Genomic DNA, 19,058 nt, shown 5'->3' with positions numbered 1-19,058 from the left:
TTGGAAAGCCTGATTAGTCACCTTTACAACGAGGTACAACACAGCGTTTCCGAACTTTTTTTGAGGGGTTTACATTAATAGACAGCGACACAGCATGTACCAAACTGTGTACTATAGGTGTAAAGCCTGGGTTAGAGTTCTGCGTAAAATCGACGCCGTAGTTTGCGTAGTCCCGCGTGGGCCCGCCTTGCCTACGGAGAGGGTTAACGTGCACATCTCCAAAATTTTAAGAGCGCGTTCAGCGCGGTCAGTTTCTATGCAACAGTAAGCTCTGTGATTGGTCCGCTTGGTAGCACATGATTCAGACAAGATTCCGACTCTCTCGTAGGCCAAAATGCGGAAGCCATGACAGAAATGTCATTCACTTTTTCTGTAATTACTTATTAATAAAGATTTGAAAAATGATGATAACCATCGTATTATCTTAGTTTAATGTCATTTCAATGCATCATAGAACTTTTATTTACAACAAGCATAACAACAAAAAGATCGCTATTATGCCGCTTTGAGCTTTGAGCTCCGTTGCGTTCCTAACCGGAAGAGGCACAGCACAGGGGCATAGAAAACACACTGCCACCTAGCGATGTGACGGTGTAATTGCAACGCGGCCTACGCAGAAGTGTAAAGTCCGAGAGCCCTTACGTAGGGAACGTAAGCTACGCACGTAAATTCGACGCAGAACTTTAAATCGGCCTTAAGTTGTTTCAAGGTTACGACAAAGCCACACTGGTGTGGAGCTATCTAGCTCTACGTTAGCCAGTCATGAAAGTATCAAAATCAAAATAGTTAGTTACTAGCTAGTTAGCTAGTTAGCTATCACCTACCAAGTTACTAGCGCTATTGTATATTGTATATCAATATTATTGTAGTTGTTAATTAATACATTTTCTAAATGTTTTAAATGATTATGTACCCAGAGAGGCTTGGAGAACCGGTCTGCTATTGCTATTGTCCAATGAGGTCTTGCCATACCAGAAATTAATCAATAAGTGGAGGGTCACAGTTTCACCCATATCTGATGAGGCTAGTCATGGTGGTAATTGTAAGATGGAGGCAAAGAGAGATAGGGTACTTTAATTAAGAGTAATTACTCCCATAATTACACACATCCGGTATAAAAACTAGCAAATACATTTCCCCAACTATGTAATCACTACTATAAAATAGAATAATATAAAAGAAAATAATTTTCACATTTCACAATTTCACATCAAGGTTAGTTTTCCAAGCATTTATTGTTACATTTATAAAACATTAATAACTGGCTCCTGATTACAAGCTCTGTATTTGGCACCAGGTCAATATCGATCAGTCTAAACCGACTTATAACTGTTACAACCCTGGCCTAGAGCATAAATACATTTCGTTGTACTCTGTGCAAATGACAAAGCTTGAATCATTTTCATTTAAAGTGTTACAAGAAAAGTGAAACATTTGATGAAATGTCATCTTCCTAAAGCAGGTTCTCAGACTGGCCTACATAGATACAGTGTCTTCAGCAAAGTCTGATTTAGTAATACGTTTTTCTTTTCTTTTTTTATGGAGGCAAACACAGAGTTTTTTGTGTGTTACTCTCTACAGGGAAGAGGCACACTTCACTGTGGGTCAGATTGTGGCTTATTCATTTCATTTGGTCTACAAGCAGACTGGTATTGCAAGTGAATGTTGTTTCCGGGGAGGGGAAATGCTAGTGGAGTGAACTTAATAACCAGGTGATGCATGGTTTTCAGTAGGACCTGTTATGTAAGCATCATCAAGAACTTGGAGTCCCACTTCAGATGAATGTTGTTAGGGAAATATTTAAGTATCTAAATAGAAAATAGAAAAGGGTAGCCTGGTTTCTTCAAATTGTATAGCAAAGGTATTTAATTATCTTTTGCAAAAGGAGAACAGTTTACAAGCATGTCAGACAAAAGATCTTGACAGTGAAAGGATTCTCAAAAATGTCCAGACAGAGGGGGGACATGTATTTTTATATACAGGTAACAAACCTCAGGTAAGGTCAAACCAATCACATTGAGGCGAGGTCATAGATGAGGAAGAGGGAGGAAAGTGAATGTGGGTGAATCTGGCCCTCCCTTCCTTACGGTATAACAAAGGTAAGGAAGGAGGGCACCAGAGTGAACAAAAGCTGAGCAACCCCCCTATTGTGCCTCAACATTGTCTTGAGTTTCTAGGTGTCGAGACAGGCTATGGAATACAAAAGGAGGTGAGCTATTCAAATGTATCTGTTGTTGGGCAAATGTAGAATCTTGAGTAGAGGAAGCCAGTTTCCCTTGTCTACCAGACTTGAGGTAAAGTGTCAATCCACTCAGACAGTTTAAATTATTTAGCAATGACAACATTTCTTATTAGATAAATAATTTCCCCCTACAAGGTTTAAAGGCTTAATGATGGCTTAATGAAGGCCTAAATCCTATATTAGGCGGTTGAAAGAGTTTATGAAGGCTTCATAAAATACGCACACAAAAAACACATCATCATCTCACTTTTCGAGGAAATAAATATAAGCTTGCCATTACAATATCTATGAGGCTCATATGCAAAAAGTATTTATATTTTGGGACCATATCAAAGGTCAACTGATGAGAAATATACTTGAAAATGATTTTGGTTGTGTAAGTTCTTCTAAGTTACCCTTTGTTTTAAGTGGGAAATGTAGAGGGGAAATAATGACATGAATTATAATTACCCATAATTCTCTCTAGGCACGTGACTGAATGTATCATTTGTTCGTTACATATTTGAGTGTCAGTCTTCTATGTCTCAGCGTTCGGGCTGGTGCTTTTGGTATTAACAATGTAATGCTGCCTTCATCCTGTTGTCTTGTTGCTCTATGCCTGTTTTGTGACACTGACCAAAATATATACAATTCTAGATTCTCAGACTGAGTTTACCTAACCCTGTACCAAAAGAAAGATATACAGTGCTGTTTAGTCCACGAGTAGGCTTAATCTGTGCATGGGAAACTGACCCTATTTGTTTAAAGCCCTAGATATCTGCATTAGTGACAGCAGCTGGTGAAACAAGTCCCCAACCAACGGACCACTCTTATTCAGACTTTTATTCAGAAAAATTTAAATAGATTTCAGTGTTGTTGAAAATCGAAGACAGACTCGCTAGTCAAGCCAAAGCATTGCAATTGCAATGGATTCGGTGAGTAATCCCCACTACTACCTAGCTAGTGTAGAGTAGTGGGGATTAATCACCGAATCCATTGCTTTGCAACTGGACTAGCTTGACCAGCGTAGTGTACATTTTTCAGAGTAAAAGTTATCTTGATTGGTTGGCGACTTGTTCCCATTGGTTGGCGACTTGTTCCCCGTTTCACCAGCTGCTGTTACATTTAAATAAATGACATTATAACTTGTGGGAAATCCACTATTATCTAATAAGATCTTTTGGCTTTCTTTGACCCAAACAAAACTTGTTAGACCCCCATATGCTTAGTTTGGACTGTGTCACAAGGATTGTTCTGTCTATGTTCAAAAACACTAATGTCTTGTTTTCAACCAATCACTCATTGATTACATGGACAACAAAAGAGATTGAATACCAGTAAGTAAACATTGTCTGTGCCCTGACAGCTAATTCCTCCCTTCGCTTTTTCCTTTTTTTCCTGATCTATTAGAAGTTTCTCTAGTTTCTCTATTTTAATCCCTGCACTTTTCCTTTTATTTTTTGTGGCTCTTGATTTTGTGTAATTTCTTCCCTAGGTATTTTCATCTTTTGAAGTTTTGGATGTTCTTTGTGTTTTTATCTGCTATAACTTGATAATTCATCATCAGAAATGAATGCAAAAAAATTAACAGAAAATTGCTTTGTCATCTTGTCATATTTTTCCGCATACTTATGCAATACTTTAGATAGGATGTATTATGTTTATTGATATGCTATTGAATGTGGTCCCATTGCTGCCCCCTAGTGACAGCTGGTGTGTTATGCTCCCTAGGAGGAGGAGGCGGCCCTACCTGTACAGGAAGCGGGCCATCCACCGTGGCCGTCCGGCCTACGCCGAAGAAGAGGAGGACAGCGGTGGGGCGGGAGGCGACGAGCAGCCCCCCAATCGCGCCAACGCCTTCTCCAACCGCCGAGACCGGAGGAAGAAGGGGAAGGTCAACATGTCGGTGTGGGAGCAGAGGGCCAACCAGCTCCGCAAGCGCCGGCAGATGGACAGCCAGGAGGTTCTGTTCGGGGGCAGCCCCGTGGAGGACACCGGCGACACCCCCACCGTCCACACCAACCTCTCCCCGGAGGCTAGCCCGGGACACCTGCCGGAGTCACCCATGTCCATGTCCATCGCCATACCGATGCCTGAACCCCCCCTCTCCATTGCCATCCCCATGCTCGAGCCCCCGGAGTCGGAGCCTCCGCCCCTGTTGACGCTGACCGAGGAGAGGACGGGCGGTGGGGGGGGGGGCGCCTCTCACCGGCCCTCTGGAGGGGGGAGGCACAGGGTGGCCCGTAAGTTCAGGGCTGCTGCCAGCCTGGAGGAGGGGGGAGGGGGGGGGGGAGGAGGAGCACGTCAGAGGAGGCACCGGCACCGCGAGACGCGGGCGGAGATCAAGAGCCGAGAGTCGCCCCCCCCCCCGCGCGGGCAGGCCAGTCGCTCTCTCAGCTGCGAGAGGAAGTTACTGGACGAGAAGGAGGAGAAGGAAGAGAAAGAAGAGAGGGAGGAGAAAGGGGCGGAGGGGGCAGGGTGGGCCCAGGACGAGGGAGAAGCCTGCATAATCAATCCATATGCTGAGAGTGGAGAGGACCGTCAGAGGTAGGAGGATCCTTATAGGTTAAACTCCTACGTGATGTTCAGTGACGTCGTTAGGCCTGGGCGAATGCTTTATGAATAAGCCCGAAAAAAGAAAAAGAAAATCGAGCACGTCACCATCGATTTAGCGCATTGCCGTCGATTTAGCACAAGCCCGTCTACGAAACGCGGGCCGGGCTATAAGCCCCTAATGTTTCAAGATCCTAACAATGCCTCTGGTAATATTGGTTAGGAGACACTTTCTAAATACTGTACACCCACACTCTCTTCCACACTGCCTCTTCCTGTTTGTAGAAGAAGAAGAAGTACTGTGTACGGAATTGTGTATTTGTGCTGACTTGCTCTGACAAATATCTTCAGAATACAGTTGTACTCGTTATAATCGAATGATATGCCACCTCTTATTTCAGAGTTAGTGACCCCAGTGCAGACCTCCCTGAGCCTCCTCTGTGTGATGACCTCCCTGGATCTCTACCCCGAGCGTTGCTGGACTGTACTCAGACAGAGCAGGCAGAGGTGGAGGACACTGGGAAGTATGAGCCCCCATGTCTGAACTCTCCAGCGGAGCTGGGACCAGAACAACCACAGTTCACGGCAGGGATCAGCGACTCCGAGGACAACCCTGCCTCCCTGAACCGGGATGCGGACGTGGAGCCAGGCCCAGACACCAGCGTGGTCATCGAGATGTCTGTCCAGCCACTGCTGGAGCTCACTCCGATGACAGCAGGTATGACTGGTGTTAAGATGGCCCATGAGTGTTTACGCTGGGTGTATTTTAGGCTTTAATCTAATCTCTGCACTTTTCCATGTATATGCTTTGATTGTCTCTGTGTTGTATGTATGTCTGTTTAGTTGCTCCCTACTGGGTCAGGTGTCTACTGGGTCAGGTGTCTACTGGGTCAGGTGTCTACTGGGTCAGGTGTAAAACAGGTCTTCACTTGGTTTTGAGAAACTTACTGGCACCAGCGACATCCTCATCAGACATGGTGCAGAACTTCTGGTCCCCTGCACTCGTCCAAATGTTTATTCCGATGACTCATGCGCTACGTCCCATGGCATTTAGCTATAAAACTAAGATCTTCTGAAAGTCTGGCCCACATACAGCTACTATCTAATTTCAGCAAATGGTGTCAACATTTCTGCCTGATGCAGCAGCCTTACTTGAATCTCGCAACTCTTTGTCTGGCCTTAAATAAGCCATGTTCACTCTGCAAAAAAGACAATCCTTGGGTTTGGACAGCATACCCCAGAACATTTTGGCTTTTACTTTGACCATTACTTGATATAATGCATTACTCTGTCGAAAGGGGAGTTTTTACAATATAGCAATAATGCCTGCTGCTAAAAAAGATACAGCCACAGAGTGTGCTAGTTACCTAGAGATATCAAACTGGATGCGAAGGTCCTAGCTTGTTGCCTTGAACCTTTCATGTCACACCTGGTTCATTTTGATCTGAACAGATTTATTATACCTTGTTTAGCTATGGATACCAATCCTGTTTATTTTAGCTACACAGACCAACAGATCACACAATGTACCTAACCTGATGTTCCACTAACCCTCCCCACCCTCCCCTACCCACTCAAATAAACTTGGTCAAAATAATAAACAGACCAACAGTTTAACATAAAGTCACAAGTGCCATCTAAAATGGTAACAAATAAAAACAGTATCCTTCACAGTAACAACAAACCCATTGGTTTCAGGATACCTCTGAGCCTCTGAGCCTCTGACCCTCTGAGCCTCTGAGCCTCTTCTGCTTCTTCTCTTTCAGCCAGCTGCTGAGACAAACTAGCCTGTTTACATGTTCACAGCTCAAGGCTGCCCTCTTTTTTTGCACTATGTTGTCTGCAAGGGAGAAAAGTCTCTCACAAGGGACAGAAGTGTCAGGGCAGGCCAATGCAAAAAAAACTATTAAAATGCGTTAAAATAGCTAATGCGTTATTTTTTCTGTTATTAATTAATAAAAATTAACGTGTTAAAGTCCCAGCCCTAATTAAAAGTTTTGAACAACTGGACCCAGATGATGTAAATCACTAGTAAATCCAGCTCATCACCTATAATGCCTATACCAATAATGCATTTTAGATACATTTAGTGCTTTATCTGGTTACAAAATCAAGTGTTAATCTGCACTCCCATTGAATAAAGCTGTGTGTAGCACATTGCTTCTGGCAGACAGTCCTGTACTACAGGAGTTACCTTGGTTACCAAGGTACCTTGGTTTGAATATTTACTCCAACATACAATCAATCATTACAAACTAGTTTAAAGCTATCCTTCAACATATTGCTTCAGATCTAGGATGCTATATTCCTTTCAAGCCTGATTATCAATGTGATCAAGAGGAAGATTTTAATTGAAAATGTTTTGTTTTTTTTGCTTTATCTTCCTGTGTTTAATTGTAGCACTCTGAGATTTCATATGTAAAGTGCTTTTATAAATAAAATGTATTATTATTATTATTATTATTATTATTATTAAGATGGATGGTCACAAGCCATCAAACACAGCTGAGCTGCTTGACATTTGGCACCAGGAGTGGCATTAAGTCACCCAACAGCAATGTGAAAGACTGATGGAGAGCATGCCAAGACGCATGAAAGCTGTGATTGAAAATCAAGGTTATTCCACCAAATATTGATTTCTGAACTCTTCCTAAGTTAAAACATTAGTATTGTGTTGTTTCAAAATGAATATGAACTTGTTTTCTTTGCATTATTTGAGGTCTGAAAACACAGCATCTTTTTTCCACTCGTCATTTTCTGCAAATAAATGCTCTAAATGACAATATTTTTATTTAGAATTGGGAAGAAATGTTGTCAGTAGTTTATAGAATAAAACACAATTTATTATTTTACTCAAACACATACCTATAAATAGTAAAACCAGAGAAAGTTATCTTTTTTTTCCAGAGCTGTAGCCTATATTACATCCACTACAGACTAAAAACTAATATCATGGTTCCTTGGCGCCCCATAGAGGAGTTCATGGTGAGCCCGCCACAGGCTAGAAGATGTGATAGACATCTATTCTCACATGTGTTCACACACGATGGCACACCAGGATTTACAACACCAATATACATAATTTACCTGGGACCTCTATTTTTGTATTTACAGCTACGAGAGCTAACAGAGCTAACATGGGGTGTCCTGGAGGACAGAGCTAACAGAGCTAACATGGGGTGTCCTGGAGGACAGAGCTAACAGAGCTAACATGGGGTGTCCTGGAGGACAGAGCTAACATGGGGTGTCCTGGAGGACAGAGCTAACATGGGGTGTCCTGGAGGACAGAGCTAACAGAGCTAACATTGGGTGTCCTGGAGGACAGAGCTAACAGAGCTAACCATTCATCCTGTTAATAATCACATCTGGGCATATTTTCTTAATTGTAAAATGATCTTCATATAGCCTCTTACAGCCTCCAGCCTCTTACAGCCTCTATCCTCTTACAGCCTCTATCCTCTTACAGCCTCTTGCAGCCTCTTACAACCTCTAGCCTCTTACAACCTCTAGCCTCTTACAGCCTCATATAGCCTCTTACAGCCTCTATCCTCTTACAGCCTCTTACAGCCTCATACAGCCTCTTACAGCCTCTTACAAACTCTTACAGCCTCTTACAGCCTCTAGCCACTTACAGCTTCTTACAGCCTCTTACAGCCTCTTACAACCTCGAGCCTCTTATAGCCTCTTACAGCCTCTTACAGCCTCTTACAGCCTCTTACAGCCTCTAGCCTCTTACAGCTTCTTACTGCCTCTTACAGCCTCTTACAACCTCGAGCCTCTTATAGCCTCTTACAGCCTCTTACAGCCTCTAGCCTCTTACAGCCTCTTACAGCCTCTAGCCTCTTACAGCCTCATACAGCCTCTTACAGCCTCTAGCCTCTTACAGCCTCCAGCCTCTTACAGCCTCATATAGCGTCTTACAGCCTCATACAGCCTCTTACAGCCTCTTATAGCCTCTTACAGCCTCCAGCCTCTTACAACCTCTTACAGCCGCTTATAGCCTCTTACAACCTCTAGCCTCTTACATCCTCTTACAGCCTCTTACAGCCTCTTATAGCCTCTTACAGCCTCTAGCCTCTTATAGCCTCTTACAGCCTCTTACAACCTCTTACAGCTGCTTATAGCCTCTTACAGCCTCCAGCCTCTTACAGCCTCTTACAGCCTCATACAGCCTCTTATAGCCTCTTACAGCCTCTAGCCTCTTACAGCCTCTAGCCTCTTACAGCCTCATACAGCATCATACAGCCTCTTACAGCCTCTTACAGCCTCTTATAGCCTCTTACAGCCTCTATCCTCTTACAGCCTCTAGCCTCTTATAGCCTCTTACAGCCTCTTACAGCCTCATATAGCCTCTTACAACCTCTTACAGCCTCCTACAGCCTCCTACAGCCTCTTACAGCCTCCAACAGCCTCCTACAGCCTCTTACAGCCTCTTACAGCCTCAAACAGCCTCTTACAGCCTCATACAGCCTCTTACAGCCTCTTACAGCCTCTAGCCTCTTACAGCTTCTTACAGCCTCTTACAGCCTCTAGCCTCTTACAGCCTCTAGCCTCTTACAGCCTCTTACAGCCTCATACAGCCTCTTACAGCCTCTAGCCTGTTACAGCCTCTTATAGCCTCTTACAGCCTCTAGCCTCTTACAGCTTCTTACAGCTTTTTACAGCCTCTTATAGCCTCTTTCAACCTCTAGCCTCTTACAGCTTCTTACAGCCTCTTATAGCCTCTTTCAACCTCTAGCCTCTTACAGCCTCTTACAGCCTCTTATAGTCTCTTTCAACCTCTAGCCTCTTACAGCCTCTTACAGCCTCTAGCCTCTTACAGCCTCTTACAGCCTCTTACAGCCTCTTACAGCCTCTTACAGCCTCTTACAGCCTCTAGCCTCTTACAGCCTCCAGCCTCTTACAGCCTCTGGCCTCTTACAGCCTCTAGCCTCTTACAGCCTCTTACAGCCTCTAGCCTCTTACAGCCTCTTACAGCCTCATACAGCCCCATACAGCCTCTTACAGCCTCTTATAGCCTCTTACAGCCTCTTACAGCCTCTTACAGCCTCTTACAGCCTCTTACAACCTCTTACAGCCTCTTACAGCCTCTTACAGCCTCTTACAGCCTCATATAGCCTCTTACAGCCTCTTACAGCCTCTTACAGCCTCATATAGCCTCTTACAGCCTCATATAGCCTCTTACAGCCTCTTACAGGCTCTTATAGCCTCTTACAGCCTCTAGCATGTTACATCCTCTTACAGCCTCTTACAGCCTCTAGCCTCTTACAGCCTCTTACAGCCTCTTACAGCCTCTAGCCTCTTACAACCTCTTACAGCCTCTAGCCTCTTACAGCCTCTTACAGCCTCTTACAGCCTATTACAACCTCTTACAGCCTCATACAGCCTCTTACAGCCTCATACAGCCTCTTACAGCCTCTTACAGCCTCTTACAGCTTCTTACAGCTTCTTACAGCCTCATACAGCCTCTAGCCTGTTAGAGCCTCTTATAGCCTCTTACAACCTCTTACAGCCTCTTACAACCTCTATCCTCTTACAGCCTCTAGCATGTTACAGCCTCTTACAGCCTCATACAGCCTCTAGCCTCTTACAACCTCTTACAGCCTCTAGCCTCTTACAGCCTCTTACAGCCTCTAGCCTCTTACAGCCTCTTACAGCCTCTTACAGCCTCATACAGCCTCTTACAGCCTCTTACAGCCTCATACAGCCTCTTACAGCCTCTTACAGCCTCTTACAGCTTCTAGCCTCTTACAGCTTCTTACAGCCTCATACAGCCTCTTACAGCCTCTAGCCTGTTACAGCCTCTTATAGCCTCTTACAGCCTCTTACAGCCCCTTACAGCCTCTTACAGCCTCATACAGCCTCTTACAGCCTCTTACAGCCTCCTACAGCCTCTTACAGCCTCATACAGCCTCTTACAGCCTCTTACAGCCTCCTACAGCCTCTGTAGCAAGATGGCTGCGCGCATAGTCGCTGCGGCTGGAGTGGCTTCAAAACTGGTGTTTTTTAGAGTTTTTAAGTACATTTGTATGTACATTTTTATTTTAGTACTTATAGGGAACGGTTGTGTAAATAGTACCTACAGCAGACTAGACTTACTAGAAGTTGGTGCGCAAAATGAGAGGACTGTAACAACGGAATTCTTGGAACAACAGGGAATCCCATTCGACATCGCGAGGTCGCCGGGTGAACAGTACTACGCTATCCCAACACTAAGGCGTAAGCGGCGGAGGCGAGACCGTAAACAACGCCGAGGAGCAAGGGGAGGCCTGCTAGCTAGGCTGAGGAGAAGCCCAGACGAACCTGCTTTGCCGAGTATTTTCCTATCCAACGTCAGGTCCCTGACGAATAAGATGGATGAACTGAGACTACAAGTTGCCAAAAATAACATCGTGGGAGATAGCTGTGTGATTATTCTCACTGAAACCTGGCTAAATGAAACTATCGTGGACTCCGCGATTAGCTTGGAGGGCCGCACTCTACATCGCGCTGACCGCACGCAGCTCAGCGGTAAGTCCCGCGGAGGTGGGATCATTATATCGACGAAGGATAGCTGGTGCTTAAACACGAAAACTGTAAGTAGCCACTGCTCCCCAGACCTGGAATACTTGACTGTTAAATGCCGACCCACATACCTCCCGAGGGAATTCAACGCGGTGTACATAACATCTGTTTACATTGCGCCTAGCGCGGATGGTAGCCTAGCATTGGCGCGGCTATATGACGTCATCAGTGGTCAACAAAGCACAGATCCACAGGCAATTCACATTATAGCAGGAGATTTTAATCATGTCGACCTGAAGGCAGTACTACCCAAGTTCTATCAGCATGTGAAATGTGCAACAAGAGGAGAAAAAACACTGGACAAGGTATACACCAACATCAAACGTGCTTACAAGGCTAGTCCGCTAGCTCATCTAGGCATGTCTGACCATGTGTCAATCCTCCTGATCCCAGCATACACTACCATGGGGAAAAGTGCTCCCATCACCACTAAGACTGTCAGAACCTGGCCAGAAGGGTCCGCTCCACTGCAGATCTGCCTAAATGACACCCCATGGCAGGAATATGAGCATGAGGACCTGGAACAGTACACGTCGTCGGTTCTGAACCACATAGTGAACTGCACCAACTCAGTCACCGTGGACAAACGGGTCCGGGTCTACCCCAACACGAAGCCATGGATGACTGGGAAGGTCCAAAAACTGATCAACGAGAGGGACAACGCCTTCTTCGCAGGGAAGAGCACACCGCTGTACAGCACCCCCAGGGCTAACCTAAAGCGCGGAATCAAAGCGGCCAAGGCAGACCACAGAGAGAAGATTGAGGAATGCTTCCTGAGCAACGACTCCAGGCGGATGTGGCAGGGGGTTCAGCACATGACAAACTTCAGAGCCAACAGGCTCACAGCCGCAGAGGACGACCCCCTGCTGGCGGGAAAGCTGAACACCTTCTACGCCCGGTTCGACGAGGGGCGAACGGAGGTAACCACAACACAAACACCACTCTCTCCAGCTCTCAGCAGCCTCACCCTCACAGAGCATGAAGTGAGACGCGTGCTGAAGGCGGTGGACCCCAGGAAAGCCTCGGGGCCGGATGGCGTCCTGGGACGGGTGCTGAGGGACTGCGCCGACCAGCTGGCCGGGGTTTTCACCAACATCTTCAACCAGTCCCTGTCCCAGGCCACCATCCCACCCTGCCTGAAAACCTCAACTATCATCCCAGTCCCGAAGAAAAGCACGGTGAGCTGCCTAACCGACTACCGCCCGGTGGCACTCACACCAATCATCATGAAGTGCTTCGAGAAACTAGTCCGGGCCCACATACTCACACGCCTCCCGCCCAACCTGGATCCATACCAGTTCGCCTACAGAGCCCACAGATCCACAGAGGACGCCATCGCGACGACTCTCCACGCCACTCTATCCCACCTGGAGAGGGGAAACAGCTACGCGAGACTGCTCTTTGTGGACTTCAGCTCCGCCTTCAACACCATCCTTCCAGACAGGCTAGTGACCAAACTACTAGACCTGGGTCTATCACACTCTATGGGCCCTATTATGCACTTCATCAATAAGACGAGGCGGTAGATCTAAACTTAAGACGTGGAGGCGTGGTCAAGGCCACTTTGCTATTATGCGTGCTGTAGTGGGCGCCTAAAACCCGGCGCTAAGCAAAGAAATTAGTCATGGGTGTGTTTTGGGCGTCTTCTCAATCAACCCAATCAGCGTGCCAGGTGCCATTCCCTTTAAGAACCGGCTGCGTTGAGTCATTAGCGCTATGCTATTATGGAAGTCCTGAGAAGGAGGTCAGCGCGCTTCTCTGCCTCTCCCTTTTGAAATAAAGCATTTATACTGTGACCGTAATTGACGTCTTGCCGTGGAGCCACGTGCGTGTTCATGTGTGCCCACATGCATGCGCAAACCGCGGAGGCGCGCTCGTGTTTCAAAACGTGCATGAAGTCTAAACTTAAGAACTTTTCAAACCACTTCTTAGCGATAGGAGAAAAGTCAGATCGCATAATAGCAGGGGCGCCTAGTGCACTTCATTAACATATGAACACTCCCACAATGAGCAATATATGCACGGGAGTTTTACGTCTTATGTGTGGGCGCCTATCGACACCTGCATAATAGCAGTAGCGCGTATGAAGCGCATAATAAGGGTGGCGGTAGGTCTTAACCTGGCGGTGCGTCTTAATTAACACTTAAGACGGCAAGTTAAGAAGTGCATAATAGGGCCCTATATGTGCATGGATCAAGAACTTCCTGACCGACCGCCCCCAGAGGGTGCGGGTGGGCCCCCACACCTCCACAGCCCTCAGACTCAGCACTGGGTCCCCCCAGGGCTGCGTGCTAAGCCCCATCCTCTACAACCTCTACACCTACGACTTCACCCCCGTCCACCCCAGCAACTCCATCGTAAAGTTTGCAGACGACACCACCGTGGTGGGATGCATCTCGGGGGGGGACGAGGCGGCGTACAGGGATGAGGTAGAGCAACTGAGCAAGCTGTGCAAGGTTAACAACCTGCTGCTGAACAAGTCAAAGACCCAGGAAATCATCGTAGACTTCAGGAGGAAGATCCAGCCCCTGCTCATCGACGGAGAGAGCGTGGAGAGAGTCTCAACCCTCCGATTCCTGGGGATGCACATGCGGGATGACCTGACCTGGAAGGACAACACAAAAGCCACCATCAAGAAGGCACAACAGCGGCTATACATCCTGAGAGTCCTCAGGAAGGAACACAGCAAGCAGGAGATACTGGTGACCTTCTACCGCGGCGCAGTGGAGAGCATCCTCACCTACGGCATCTGCAACTGGTTCTCCAGCTGCACAACCGCGGAGAGAAATGCGCTACAGAGAGTCGTGAGAACAGCACAGAAGATCACCGGCGCCCCCCTCCCCTCTCTGGAAGAGCTGTACAACACACGCTGTCTCAGGAAGGCCTCCAAGATCTCCGGGGACCCAACCCACCCTGGGTACGAACACTTTACCCGGCTGCCCTCGAAAAGGCGGTTCAGGACCTTGGCCGCAAGGACAAACAGACTGAAGAACAGCTTCTACCACAGGGCCGTCCAGGCCCTGAACACAGCAAAGACCTAGGTTCTGGGCCCTGGACAGTCTGGACGGATTGATGGCAGCTGCTGGACTGAAAAAATCAGGTGTAGTGCTGAGGCACAAATATGTACATTTCAAGCCTGCAAACTGCGACACTTTAAATAAATGTGCAATAACACTATTGTGCAATATGACAACCCTAGTCGTCTATCTGTACAGTATAGTATAGTGGATAGTGTACATAGCCTTTATTTATGTAAACCAGCTCCTTCCCTTCTTGTGATTTTTTTTAAAGTGTTTTTTTTCTTCTTTCCTAACACCAGGGGAGCCACCCCTCCTAAATTTCGTTGTTTGGTACCTGTACTGTAGCAATGACAATAAAGACCATTCATTCATTCATTCATTACAGCCCCATACAGCCTCTTACAGCCTCTTACAGCCTCTTACAGCCTCATACAGCCTCTTACAGCCTCTTACAGCCTCTTACAGCCTCCTACAGCCTCTTACAGCCTCATACAGCCTCTTATAGCCTCTTACAACCTCAGCCTCCTATATCCTCTTACAGCCTCTTACAGCCTCTTACAACCTCAGCCTCCTATAGCCTCTTACAGCCTCTTACAACCTCAGCCTCCTATAGCCTCTTACAGCCTCATACAGCCTCCTACAGCCTCTTACAGCCTCATACAGCCTTGTATAGCCTCATACAGCCTTTTACAACCTCTTACAGCCTCTTACAGCCTCTTACAGCCTCTTACAGCCTCTTACAACCTCTAGCCTCTTACAAAACCAAACATTCAGTTCATTATGGTGATAGGAAGTACCGTATGTATTACTCGCTCACTCTGTCATTAATTGGGGCACTGCCTGGTCAAATATTCCCAAATTCAATTCAAATAAACCATTTCTATTTCATTCATAGGCTGTATGCGACCCCCCCCCCATCAAATATTTCAGATTAAAACAATTCCCAGCCCTGTCTACTTTCCCCAGCCCTGTCTACTGTCTACTGTCCCCAGCCCTGACTACTGTCTACTGTCTACTGTCTACTGTCTACTGTCTAAATCAAATCAAATCAAATCAAATTTTATTTGTATAGCGCATTTCTTACAAGATGCAACTCAATGCGCTTCACACAATGAAAATGTTCAGTCAATCAGTCAATCAATCAATACTGACAGAGCCGCGAGCAGGCAAAAGTAAAAACCTGTATACTATGTAGCCAGGAAAAAATTCCCTTGCAGCCCTCTACCAATAGAGCGACTACTAGCCAGTTTGCCTACCAGTACCCAGCGGTCCCCAAGGGGAGGCCATGGACCACCGGCACAAAGCAAGCAAGCAAGGGCAAAAACCTGTACACCATGTATCCAGGAAAAATTCCTTGCATATTATCGGCGTACACTCTGTCCATAAATTTAGTGTTATATTTGCATCGTTCTGCATCCGGATGGTCACAGGTCCTGCCCAAAGAGAATCTTAGGCACAGTTATGATGCAACAACACAATAAAGACAATAAAGATGACAGCAATACAACAAGCAAGTCTACTGTCTACTGTCTACTGTCCCCAGCCCTGTCTACTGTCTACTGTCTACTGTCTACTGTCTACTGTCTACTGTCTACTGTCCTGTCTACTGTCTACTGTCTACTGTCTACTGTCTACTGTCTACTGTCTACTGTCTACTGTCCTGTCTACTGTCTACTGTCTACTGTCTACTGTCTACTGTCTACTGTCCTGTCTACTGTCTACTGTCTACTGTCCTGTCTACTGTCCCCAGCCCTGTCTACTGTCTACTGTCCTGTCTACTGTCTACTGTCTACTGTCTACTGTCTACTGTCTACTGTCTACTGTCTACTGTCTACTGTCCTGTCTACTGTCTACTGTCCTGTCTACTGTCTACTGTCTACTGTCCTGTCTACTGTCTACTGTCTACTGTCTACTGTCTACTGTCTACTGTCTACTGTCTACTGTCTACTGTCCTGTCTACTGTCTACTGTCTACTGTCCTGTCTACTGTCTACTGTCTACTGTCCCCAGCCCTGCCTACTGTCTACTGTCTACTGTCTACTGTCTACTGTCTACTGTCTACTGTCTACTGTCTACTGTCCTGTCTACTGTCTACTGTCTACTGTCTACTGTCTACTGTCTACTGTCTACTGTCTACTGTCTACTGTCTACTGTCTACTGTCCTGTCTACTGTCTACTGTCTACTGTCTACTGTCTACTGTCTACTGTCTACTGTCTACTGTCTACTGTCTACTGTCCTGTCTACTGTCCTGTCTACTGTCTACTGTCTACTGTCTACTGCCTACTGTCTACTGTCTACTGTCTACTGTCTACTGTCTACTGTCCTGTCTACTGTCTACTGTCTACTGTCTACTGTCTACTGTCTACTGTCTACTGTCTACTGTCTACTGTCTACTGTCTACTGTCTACTGTCTACTGTCTACTGTCCTGTCTACTGTCTACTGTCTACTGTCTACTGTCTACTGTCTACTGTCCTGTCTACTGTCTACTGTCCTGTCTACTGTCTACTGTCTACTGTCTACTGTCCTGTCTACTGTCCTGTCTACTGTCTACTGTCTACTGTCTACTGTCTACTGTCTGCTGTCCTACTGTCTACTGTCTACTGTCTACTGTCCTGTCTACTGTCTACTGTCTACTGTCTACTGTCCTGTCTACTGTCTACTGTCCTGTCTACTGTCCTGTCTACTGTCCTGTCTACTGTCTACTGTCTACTGTCTACTGTCTACTGTCTACTGTCTACTGTCTACTGTCTACTGTCCTGTCTACTGTCTACTGTCTACTGTCTACTGTCTACTGTCTACTGTCTACTGTCTACTGTCTACTGTCTACTGTCTACTGTCCTGTCTACTGTCTACTGTCTACTGTCTACTGTCTACTGTCTGCTGTCTACTGTCTACTGTCTACTGTCTACTGTCTACTGTCTACTGTCTACTGTCTACTGTCCTGTCTACTGTCTACTGTCTACTGTCTACTGTCTACTGTCCTGTCTACTGTCTACTGTCTACTGTCCTGTCTACTGTCTACTGTCTACTGTCTACTGTCCTGTCTACTGTCTCCTGTCTACTGTCTACTGTCCTGTCTACTGTCTACTGTCTACTGTCCTGTCTACTGTCTACTGTCTACTGTCTACTGTCTACTGTCCTGTCTACTGTCTCCTGTCTACTGTCTACTGTCTACTGTCTACTGTCTCCTGTCTACTGTCTACTGTCTACTGTCTACTGTCTACTGTCCTGTCTACTGTCTACTGTCTACTGTCTACTGTCTACTGTCTACTGTCTACTGTCTACTGTCTACTGTCTACTGTCTACTGTCTACTGTCCTGTCTACTGTCTACTGTCTACTGTCTACTGTCTACTGTCTACTGTCTACTGTCTACTGTCTACTGTCTACTGTCTACTGTCTACTGTCTACTGTCTACTGTCTACTGTCTACTGTCTACTGTCTACTGTCTACTGTCTACTGTCTACTGTCTACTGTCTACTGTCTGCTGTCTACTGTCTACTGTCTACTGTCCTGTCTACTGTCTACTGTCCTGTCTACTGTCTACTGTCTACTGTCTACTGTCTACTGTCTACTGTCCTGTCTACTGTCTACTGTCTACTGTCTACTGTCTACTGTCTACTGTCTACTGTCTACTGTCCTGTCTACTGTCCTGTCTACTGTCTACTGTCTACTGTCTACTGTCTACTGTCTACTGTCTACTGTCTACTGTCCTGTCTACTGTCTACTGTCCTGTCTACTGTCTACTGTCCTGTCTACTGTCTACTGTCTACTGTCTACTGTCTACTGTCCTGTCTACTGTCTACTGTCTACTGTCTACTGTCTACTGTCTACTGTCCTGTCTACTGTCTACTGTCTACTGTCTACTGTCTACTGTCCTGTCTACTGTCTACTGTCTACTGTTTACTGTCTACTGTCTACTGTCTACTGTCCTGTCTACTGTCTACTGTCTACTGTCTACTGTCTACTGTCCTGTCTACTGTCTACTGTCTACTGTCTACTGTCTACTGTCTACTGTCTACTGTCTACTGTCCTGTCTACTGTCTACTGTCTACTGTCTACTGTCTACTGTCTACTGTCTACTGTCTACTGTCTACTGTCTACTGTCTACTGTCCTGTCTACTGTCTACTGTCTACTGTCTACTGTCTACTGTCTACTGTCCTGTCTACTGTCCTGTCTACTGTCTACTGTCTACTGTCTACTGTCTACTGTCTACTGTCCTGTCTACTGTCTACTGTCCTGTCTACTGTCTACTGTCTACTGTCTACTGTCTACTGCCTACTGTCTACTGTCCTGTCTACTGTCTACTGTCCTGTCTACTGTCTACTGTCTACTGTCTACTGTCTACTGTCCTGTCTACTGTCTACTGTCTACTGTCTACTGTCTACTGTCTACTGTCCTGTCTACTGTCTACTGTCTACTGTCCTGTCTACTGTCTACTGTCTACTGTCTACTGTCCTGTCTACTGTCTACTGTCTACTGTCTACTGTCTACTGTCTACTGTCTACTGTCTACTGTCTACTGTCCTGTCTACTGTCTACTGTCTACTGTCTACTGTCTACTGTCTACTGTCTACTGTCTACTGTCCTGTCTACTGTCTACTGTCTACTGTCTACTGTCTACTGTCTACTGTCTATGATGCTGTCTACTGTCTACTGTCTACTGTCTACTGTCTACTGTCTACTGTCTACTGTCTACTG

The 19,058-nt window shown here is 46.1% G+C and overlaps 1 protein-coding gene across 1 annotated transcript in view; it reads left to right on the top strand.

Annotated features, from left to right (window-relative positions):
* Positions 1–19,058, top strand: part of LOC308171672 (voltage-dependent R-type calcium channel subunit alpha-1E-like) — a gene marked incomplete at its 3' end in the record, with an annotated part of 200,056 nt that overhangs the window by 126,032 nt on the left and 54,966 nt on the right. The window contains 2 exon segments of the mRNA XM_080546544.1: positions 3,953–4,768; positions 5,176–5,492. Coding sequence (XP_080402670.1) covers positions 3,953–4,768; positions 5,176–5,492 — 1,133 coding nt within the window.

Source organism: Nansenia antarctica (assembly GCF_963989245.1).
Source record: "Nansenia antarctica genome assembly, chromosome: 16".
In the NCBI taxonomy this organism is placed as follows: domain Eukaryota; kingdom Metazoa; phylum Chordata; class Actinopteri; order Argentiniformes; family Microstomatidae; genus Nansenia; species Nansenia antarctica.
The sequence above is the reverse complement of the archived record's forward strand: the minus strand, read 5'-3'. Positions and strand labels throughout refer to the sequence as shown.